The 10246-nt window shown below is 48.5% G+C and overlaps 1 protein-coding gene across 1 annotated transcript; it reads left to right on the top strand.

Annotated features, from left to right (window-relative positions):
• Window positions 1-2849: 2849 nt before the first annotated feature.
• Window positions 2850-4188, top strand: LOC128264249 (serine/arginine repetitive matrix protein 1-like). The gene is made up of 2 exons (XM_052999660.1): window positions 2850-3387; window positions 3521-4188. The coding sequence occupies exons 1-2, from the start codon at window positions 2850-2852 to the stop codon at window positions 4186-4188; spliced, it is 1206 nt and encodes a 401-aa protein (XP_052855620.1).
• The last annotated feature ends 6058 nt before the right edge of the window (window positions 4189-10246 follow it).

Here is a 10246-nt window from a genome sequence, read left to right on the forward strand (position 1 = left end):
CGGTACTATCCGAAGAATCCAAAAATGCAGGGCGAGATCAACGCCAAAGTAGACGAGCTACTTGAAAAGGGCTGCATCGAACCGTCAAGGAGTCCGTACAGCTCACCAATAGTCATGGTGAGAAAGAAGAACGGGAAATGGAGGCTATGTGTGGATTTCAGGCAGATCAACGCAAAGTCCGTGAAGGATGCATATCCAATGCCGATGATCAACTACATCCTGGACCAACTCCGTGAAGCTAAATACATTAGCAGCCTCGACTTAATGGTCGGGTACTGGCAGATACCGTTGGAGGCAGCCAGCAGGCAGTACACCGCATTCACAGTGCCAGGGAAAGGCCTATTTCAATGGAAAGTTATGCCTTTCGGTTTACACTGGGCATCAGCAAGATTCCAGCGGGCGTTGGACCAGGTAATTGGACCCGAAATGATGCCGCACGCTTTCGCGTATCAGGATGATATAATCGTCATCGGACGGACACTAGAGGAGCACATGCGGAACCTAAAGGAAGTATTCAGAAGACTGCGAGCGGCGAACCTGAAAGTAAACGCTGATAAGTGTAAATTCTTCAGGAAGGAACTTCAATACTTAGGGCATCGCATTACAGACCAAGGCATCGGGACGGAAAAGGTATCAGCGATTGCATTGCTAAAACCATCGGCAACTGCCAAAGAACTGCGGCAGTATTTGGGAGTGGCGTTGTGGTACAGGCGTTTTGTGCCAGATTTTGCCACACTAGTGCATCCGCTGAACGCCCTTCTCCGAAAGGGTGTCAAATGGGAATGGACCGACGACCACCAGCAGGCCTTTGAAGCTGTCAAGGCAAGATTGGTCGCCGACCCAATTTTGGCATGCCCGGATTTTACAATGGAAAAAAGGAATGTTTAGCAATCGTGTGGGCCATAAGGAAATTAAAGCCATACCTGGAGGGATATCACTTTAAAGTGATAACAGATCACTTGGCCCTGAAGTTGTTGAATAGCCGGAGAGCCCAACCGGAAGAATCGCGCGGTGGGCACTGGAGCTCCAGCAATACGACTTTCAAATCACATACAGGAAAGGACAGCTGAATATTGTGGCGGACGCACTGTCGCGGCAGCCCTTACCTGAAACCTGCCGAAGGTTGAAAACGAAGTCACCTGGTCAGCCAGCAATACAAGCCGAATGTAGCTGGATAAGGGACATAAGGGCCAAGATAGCACAGAACCCCCAAAAATATCCGGACTATTTAGTGGAGGCTGACCGGCTGTACCGGCACATTCCTCACAGAGCAGGCAACGAGGATGTGGTCGCATGGAAGCTATGCGTACCAAGCGGGTCAAGGCAGCGAGTCATGGCCGAGAACCACGATATGCCGACGGCCGGACACATGGGCAGCCGGAAGACGATCGCGAGGGTGGCAGCGAGGTATTATTGGCCGGGCATGCACCGCGACATTAGGAAGCACGTGCGGAATGGTGAGAGCTGCCTCAGGTACAAGCCCAGTCAGCTCCAGGCAGCCGGAAAAATGCTCACACAGATCCCAGAGGAGCCCTGGGCCACAGTATGCGCCGATTTCGTTGGGCCGCTTCCTCGGTCGAAACACGGGAACTCGATGCTACTAGTGCTCGTAGATCGGTTCTCGAAATGGACGGAAATAGTGCCAATGCGTAGGGCTACCACAGAGACGCTGGAAAAGGCAATCCGGGAAAGGATTGTCTCAAGGTACGGCGTGCCGAAGGTCTTCATCACCGATAACGGGGTACAATTCACGAGCAGGGCGTTCAAGCGGTTCTTGACAGAATTGGGAGTGCGGCACCAGTTCACAGCCCCGTACACACCACAAGAAAATCCCACGGAGAGGGCCAATAGAACTGTAAAAACAATGACCGCCCAGTTTGCCGGACAAGACCAGAGAACGTGGGATGAGAATTGGCCGGAATTACAGCTGGCCGTGAACACTAGAGTAGCCGAGTCCACAGGGTATTCGCCGGCATTCGTCACGCAGGGTAGAGAGCCCAGGTTACCGAGCGCGTTGTTTGATAAAGAAACCACCGGCACAGAAAGGGAAACCCAGACCCCATCGGAGAATGCAAAAAAAAATAAACGAAATCTTCGAGCTCGTCAGACGGAACATGGAGAAGGCGGCGCAGGATCAGGCGCGCCACTATAATCTCCAGAGGCGCCCTTGGAAACCACAGATTGGAGACACGGTATGGGCCAAGGAGCACCATCTATCCAAGGCGGCAGAAGGATTCGAGGCGAAACTGGCCCCCAGGTACGAGGGACCGTTTAAAATAATTAATTTCGAGTCTCCGGTTATTTGCAACCTGCGGCACGAACACACGGGCAAAGAAAGGAAAACACGTACGAGGGACCGTTTAAAATAATTAATTTCGAGTCTCCGGTTATTTGCAACCTGCGGCACGAACACACGGGCAAAGAAAGGAAAACACTCATAAGCCAGTTAAAACCCCAAAGCAAAGAGGGGCAGTCTCAACAAATCCGGCGTATCGGAGGAGCACTGTACCCTAACCGAAGAAAGGGGGAGGACGATACACGGTATCGAAATTAACGGTCAAGCACACACATACAGACACACACATCAGGAGCGCGAGAGCGGGACAGGGAGGGTTTAAAAAGCCGTAGGCACCGTTACCGGCTAAACACACACATGCACGGGTTGCGTAGGAGGCGTGTACACGGAGGGCACCGTTACTTTGAAACATAACACGGACACAGAGCGGAGAGCGAGTCCCGTTACCGGTACACGTCTCCGCGAATAACGGAACCGAGGATACGCGAAAGAACCGAGGTTTCGTCAGCGACGGCGCTGCATGGTTCAGGTCTTTTCAAAAAAGATAGTCATCATGAGCGCACGTACGAGCAACACCCAACAACGAGTGGAGCACGAGGTGAGGGAGAAGCGCGCCGGGGAACAGCCAGTGGCAAGATGGAGACGGGACTCCGATTCCGTCCTCCAGCTTCTGGCGTCCCCCCTGGTGTCGCGATCCCCGTCACCGGTCAGCAAGGTTGACGAGGAGTCCACCGGAGAGATCTCGGACGTGGAGTTGCCGTCCGAGGAGGAGGACGCAGGCGCAAACGCGACGGAGATCGCAGAGGTCGTCGCCATCTCCTCCGATGAGAGTGGACCGGAGGACGCGAGCGAAGAGGAGGAAGAGGGGACGGAGACCGTCAGTCCCGAGGTGTCCTCGGACGAGGACGACGCGGCGCGACGAGCTGCGAGGGACCGAATGGTCTTCCGACGGCTGAGCCGGGCGACGGCAGGGCTCGGGAGGATCTGCCTAGGGCAGATACCACCGTCGGGCAAGCCCAAGGAGTGGGCTCGCATCTTGGAGGCGCGGGCGGTCACTGTCCGCCAATGGGAGGCTCGGAGGGCGGCGAGGAGTGCAGCAGTCGCCGCGTGGCAGCAGAGGCTGAGGGACGCCGCAGGAGCAGCCACAGCCGCCGCAGGAGCAGCCATAGCCGCCGCAGGAGCAGCCTCAGCCGCCTCTGTCGGCACCGCAGTCGCCATCGGCAGCGCAGCCGCCGTCGGCAACGCAGCCGCCGCTACCGTTACCACGTGCGCCGACGCCACCACCACCGCCACCACCACGCTCACCATCACCACCACCATCGTCGCCGCCGAGGCAACAGGAGTGGCACCTGCCACAGGCGGAGGTCGCGCAAACGCTGCGGACCATCGTGGTGGAGGGGCGGCGGTATCATCAGCAGACGGTCACGTGGATGTGGCCCGCGCCTGAGGAGGCAGCAGAGGAGGCCCGGATGCGGGAGGCCATCGAGTGGCGGCGCCCACCGCCGTTGAACCCGCGCGAGCCGAGGGCCAAGTCGGCGAAACGCGTCGCGGAGACGGCCGATCGCGAGGGACTGTTGACGCCCGAGGAGGAGCGCGAGGCCCAGGAGGGGATGGAGAAGGGGCCATGGGAGTGGCCATCACCGCCGGAGACGTCGCGGGACGCGGCGCCACCCCCGAACCTGCGCGGCAGACCTCGTGTCCGGAGCCGCGAGCCCCACCGGCGAGGCCGACGCTGCGGAGACAGCAGTCGGAGGGCGCGGAGCCGTGGTCGGAGGTTCCGGAGGCGGAGTGGCCAGCGCGGGTGGCCGAAGAAGCGCGCCGGCAGCGAGGGAGGCGCAGGAAGGCCAGGGGGGCCAAGCTCATGCTGGACGGAGAACAGCGCTACCGAGTGAAGGTAGCAGGGGGCCGGGTGCGGGTGTTTAAGGCCAAATAAATCGGATCCCAGCATTATGCCCAGCAGTTGTTATTTGGGTAGGGGATCACAACACAGCACAACACAGAAAAAAAAAGAGTGGTCCGCCGCAGCAGCCGATCGCGGAACGGGGGTGGTGTGGGGGGGGATCGCGGGCCAAGCCCGCGGGCCGGCAGAGAACACGAGGCTGCCGCAGGGGTATGGCGAGGGGGGGGGGTCACTTGCTGCCGCAAGGGTCTCCCGGGGCACGCGGTCCAGGGTCAGCACCCCGAGACATGTCAGGGGCATCAGGGGCATCATAGTCATGGTGTCGCTGTAAAGAAAAAATGTCGTTAATTAAGGGAAAACTACAAGCATCAAGTTTACTTACCAGTTTTTTCAAAGCGACGAGGCCGTGAGGAAATTAGGGACGGGGGCACCAGGCGATAGGCGGTCGATCGATAGTTGCGATCGATGGGTACAAAAAAATACTGGATTTCTCAAGAAACGGTCACACGGAGGCATGTTAAGACAACGGAAACGATTACGATAACGGCAACAACGATGGCAATGCTGGACTCACTATCGATAAGTGCGATCGAGACAGGGTCAGTAGAGTGGCCAGACGACGGGAATCGGTATGGTGATTTCAAACACGGGGAAATGTCTGGGCGGGAAATTCAAATTCTACGCGGGGAATGGTCTAAGGAGCGAGATGCAGTTTTGGGAAAGTTCAAGTCTTTCGGGGAACTGTCTGGGGAACAGGCTAACGCATCACAGCCATGGGAAAGTTAAAGGTCTTTCAGAACGCTGTCTGGGGGGAGTCTTACAAGGACAGTTTAGGAAAAGTCGAAGTCTTTTGGGGAACGAGGAGAACGAGTTTGGCGGGGAATTTGAATGAACGAACAACAGGGGCGGGGAGATCACCACTTTCACAACATTTCCGAACATTTCGGACCCGCACAAAGAGGACGCACCGTGAACTAACGGTGCGGCAGTGGACCTTGGACCCGATCACGCGAGCTGGAAAAGGGAAATAGCGGGACCATCACAGGCTATAAAAGGCGGCGCAAGCGCAGCACAGAAGAAGTAATAGTGCGAGAATCAAAGCGAGTGCGTGTACGCGAGACCAGTAGAAAGTTAATCAAGTGCCGAGTACCAGGATCAAGATCGCAAAGTCAACGCTGAGATCCAACGGGTGCTAGGTCGTGGTTAAATCGAGCTCAGGGAGTCCTTGCGTGGAGTCTGCGATAAAGGTGGCTGGGCGATGAGGTCGAACCGAGTTCAACCTGCTAGGCGATACAGCTTGCCGACACAATCCGGACCGACTTAGGGAGCCTGCGATAAAGGTGGCTAGGCGAAAAGGCAGAACCTCGTTCTACATGCTAGGCGAAACACCTTGCCCGTCCCGACAGTGAGGTTCGCATAACATCCAGAGTCTCGAAGGAGCCGTCAGGAGTCAGATACCAGCAAGCAGTCGACGACGAGGAGCGACGACGCGAAGGACAGCGACGAGGAGCGACGCCGCAGAGGACGACGACGAGGAGCAGCAGCAGCTGAAGAGCCGCGAGGCTTGTGTAAGGAGACGAATAAAGACAATTACGAGCCCAACAGAACTCTGGCGTTATTCTTTGGTCAAAGGCAATCACCCAATATAATTTGGTGGAACGAACCCATAACCTCTCTGAGCTAGCCGCCCGTTAACGCAGCGAGCGAGAATACATAGAAATCAGGTCGTTACAATGTAAATGAACTAAATAAAAAGTTTATAAACTGCACAGTACCTGATATCACTGAAAACAAATATCTGAACCCACGATTTGTACCTGAAACTGTCTGCGATATTAGATTTAGGCTTATGTGTGTTAACCAGTGTGATGTCCTTCAAAGTATAATAAGAATTAAGAGTGACGCCACTGGGTCTGACAACATAAACCCCAAATTTATAAAAATTCTGCTGCCAAATATCCTGTCATGCATAACGTATACCTTTAATACTGCACTGACAAAATCTACTTATCCGGACTGTTGGAAAACGGAAAAAATAATAAATAAATAATAAATAATGAGTACAACCCCATCTCCATTTTACCATACCTATCAAAGGTATTTGAGAATCTCATGGCTGATCAAATTAATAAATTTATGTCCCACAATGCAATGTTTAATAATAATCAATCTGGTTTTAGGAAAAACAGAAGCTGTACCTCATCTATTTTAAAAAACGAGTCATTATAACAGGCGATTTTAATAGCGATGTTTTAAGGGAAACCCTCCTTCCAGAGCACATGAAATCGCTGGGGATGAAGTTGGTTAACTTCGTGTCCCCTACGCATTTTACCAAAACCCGCAACTCGCTACATATGACAAACTTATTGTCCCATCCTTTTCAAAACATGACCTCATATTCATGATTTACGCACTTAACCTACAATACCTTGACCATCCAATAGTTTTTAGGGACTTTAGAAATATTAACTATGACCTTTTGGACTCCACCTTTAATTCGTGCAATTGAAATAACATATATTCCCTTTCCGAAGTAGAAGAACAAGTTAACCTTTTACAAAACAACATTTGTTTTTTATATAACTTTCTCGTGCCTGTCCTTAGCAAAGGCTTTCGGTTTTCTAAAAAACCATGGTTTCAAACAAACATCAAAGACGCAATATTACAGCGGGACGTGCGTACAATAAGTGGGGAAGGTACAGGACACCTCAAGCTTACGCGGTGTTCAAGTCATTGAGAAAACAAATTACCCAACTTACTGATACCGCCAAGACGAATTTCTATTTCCATAAATTCAACAACGCATCTTCCACTGATCAGACATGGAAAATAATTAAAAACCTGGGAATATGCAAAGTTAAACCAAGACTTGAACAAGACATGAATGTAAATGAACTTAATAAAAAGTTCTTAAGCTGCACAGTACCTGCACAGTACCTGAAACTGTCTGGGATATTAGATTTAGGTTTTTGTGTGTTAGTCAGTGTGATGTCCTTCAAAGTATACTAATAATTAAGAGTGACGCCACTGGGTCTGACAACATAAACCCTAAATTCTTAAAAATTCGGCTGCCAAAAATCATGCCATACATAACCTATACCTTTAATACTGTACTGACAAAATCTACTTATCCGGACTGTTGGAAAGCGGCAAAAATTATTCCGATTCCTAAATCAAATAATGAGTACAGACCCATCTCCATTTTACCATACCTATCAAAGGTATTTGAGAATCTCGACAATGCAATGCTTACTAATAATCAGTCTGGTTTTAGGAAAAACAGAAGCTGTACCTCAGCTATTTTAAAAATTGCAGACGACATAAGGGAACAAATAGACGAAAACAATGTTACACTCTTAGTTTTACTGGACTATAGTAAGGCCTTCGATACAGTAAACCATAATGTCCTTTGTGCAAAGCTACGTAATATGTTTATGTTTTCTAAAACTTCTGTCAAACTTGTGTCTTCGTACCTCAAAATCGTCGTCAATCTGTTGTACTGTCTAGCGTTTCGTCTTCATATGAAAAGGTTAATCGTGGTGTACCCCGAGGGTCTGTGCTTGGTCCCTTATTGTTTACCTTATATGTTAATGACCTTCCCAATGCGTTATCTGAATGTAATGTTCACTTGTATGCTGATGATGTCCAAATCTATGTGAGTCGTCCTTTAAACAGAATAAATGAATGTATAGATGTTTGTAACAGAGAACTTGAACGTGTAAATGAGTGGGCCGGCAACAATGGACTTGGGATCAACCCATCAAAATCAAAATGTCTTGTCATAAGTAAAAGAAAGATAATTTTTAACAATTTGCAGCCACTGAGTATGAATTGCACGCCACTTGAGTACGTTGATACAGCTGTAAACTTAGGTTTTACATTCAACAGAACTCTTACCTGGAATGATCATATTACAAAGTCTATAGGGAAAACATATGGCATAATAAGGGCATTAGCCGTAACTAAAAATTGCCTGCCACCCATATACGTTTAATAATAGCTAAAACCTGCATTGTTCCAGCGCTATTTTATGGATTAGAAGTTTTTTCAAACTGTGACACTATCATTAAAAACAAAATTAAAGTTCTATTTAATTGCATAGCCAGGTATATATTCAACCTAACACATAAAAATCACGTATCAGAATTTTCGCTGAAAATATTCAATATCTCACTAAATGAGTGGATAAAGATGCGAATCTTAATTTTTCTGCAAAAAAATATTTTTTAAAGAGAACCTACTTATCTTTTCGAAAAACTTCAGTTTACATCCTCTAGAAGAGCAAACAATCTTTTTGCATAAGACCTAGATCACTGCCATCCGAAAGACAATTTTTAATTAATGCTATTCGATCATGGAATCAGCTCCCTAACCATCTTAAAAATATTAGCAGTGCCACGCAATTCAGATAAAATTATTCACACACCTTAAAAATACTATTACGTAAATTAAAGTAAAAATAGAAGGCGACTAAGGTTAGTTTTTATGAAAATTAGTTTTAAGTATAACATAACAATTAAATATTTGCAACTCTTAGTGACCAGCGCATTAACTTATAAGTTTCAAACTTGTAGCGTTAGGATAAAATTTTATAACAAAATACTAAATACAAATACATGTGGCCCATTGAGACTTATTCCTCCGGATGATAACCAGAAATATTTTTCAGGATCCAAAAATCGGACGACAACTGGCTGTTCCCTACTTTCGACTTCACAGTCGTGTGTTTTTTTTTTTGTGGTTTGGGCATTAGTCCCACCAATGCCTTGCAGGCTCATGCACACGTCTTCTCTTGTAATTTTGAGCCTCTGAGCGAGGTCATCGGTCACAAAGTTTATTTGTGAACCAGAGTCGAGCAACGCTCGAGCTAATACAAACTCGCCACTTTTTTGAAAGAATGACTCGATTCGATGCTGTCGCATGCAAAACATGCGAAGTGGATAGAGTCTCCTGTGTTTGTGTTTGGGTAATATATGTGTTGCAAGGAATTGTACACTCTACATCTGTTCGATTTAAATTTTTTTACAGTGTGACCCTTATTTAAGCAATTAATGTATAAGGGTGCTCTTTTAGCGAAATCGAATCTTTGCTGAACTGTTGGGGCTGCGAGGGAAGCGCAGACTCCAATCTGATATTCAGCTGGGTTGTAATACACACATTGACCAGGGTCGTTCCTGTCAGCGACAAACGAAAAACTGATATTTCCTTTCTTCTTAGGGTTAGATTGGGTCTGCTGTACAGTTATGGGCTTGGAGGCCTCTTCCGCTACCATATGTTGGTATCGCCTGTTGCGTTCCGCCTCACATTCAAAGTGGAAGTATAATCTAACTGTTCTTCCCATTTTCTTATATTTCCTGCGAATACGGGGCGAATACGGGGCGAATAAGAGCGGACGAATGAAAGCTTTATTGGCTTCAGCTCTCGCCCTACAACCAGTATCTTCAATTTAATTCAAATAATGCGCCAAGTACGCAAATAAATCTTAATTAAGAATATATGATTGGCTATAAATTCTTTCCCTAACTTGATAATTAATTCTAACTCCCCGTTAGAGAAATTTCAACCACATTTTTCGTTAATTTCCCTACAGGCTTTGCTAATCTCTGACTGCCATTTAAGCAGATTTACATGTTCGGACACCATATTTTTAAAAATATTATATTAACTTATATCTTATCTTAATTTTGTGCTGGTCGCTGGTGTCGACAGTGCTATTGCCGTTGCTGTAGATGCTGCTGTTATCGTTGCCCCAGTTGCTTGTAGTTGCTGCTGTTGTAGATGCTGATGTTATCGTTGCAGCTGCTGTTATCGTGATGGTACTTTTTCTTTATTAGGTTTTAGCGATTGTGAGGAGTTGAATAACTCCCCACAAGTTAGAAAGCAAGCAGAGTAAGCGCATGCAAGCAGTGGCCTACCAGTTACCAGTTACGCGGCGAATTCGCCCGTAGTAACAGTAGTGCGGCGAGAGAGAGTGGTGCACTGAGCACCAGACAAGGACAAGGAGAGTCCGAGAGGGACAGCAATACAAAAGAGCGGCGAAGGGCCGTGGG

This window comes from Drosophila gunungcola, unplaced genomic scaffold, assembly GCF_025200985.1.
Source record: "Drosophila gunungcola strain Sukarami unplaced genomic scaffold, Dgunungcola_SK_2 000062F, whole genome shotgun sequence".
NCBI classification, from domain to species: Eukaryota; Metazoa; Arthropoda; class Insecta; order Diptera; family Drosophilidae; genus Drosophila; species Drosophila gunungcola.

Bases quoted from the DNA above. Each gene is read 5' to 3' on its own strand.
- LOC128264249 (XM_052999660.1), top strand. From the start codon at position 2,850: ATGAGCGCACGTACGAGCAACACCCAACAACGAGTGGAGCACGAGGTG. The intron at 3,388-3,520 runs GTGCAGCAGTCG...CGCCATCGGCAG, and splicing joins GGCTCGGAGGGCGGCGAGGA to CGCAGCCGCCGTCGGCAACG.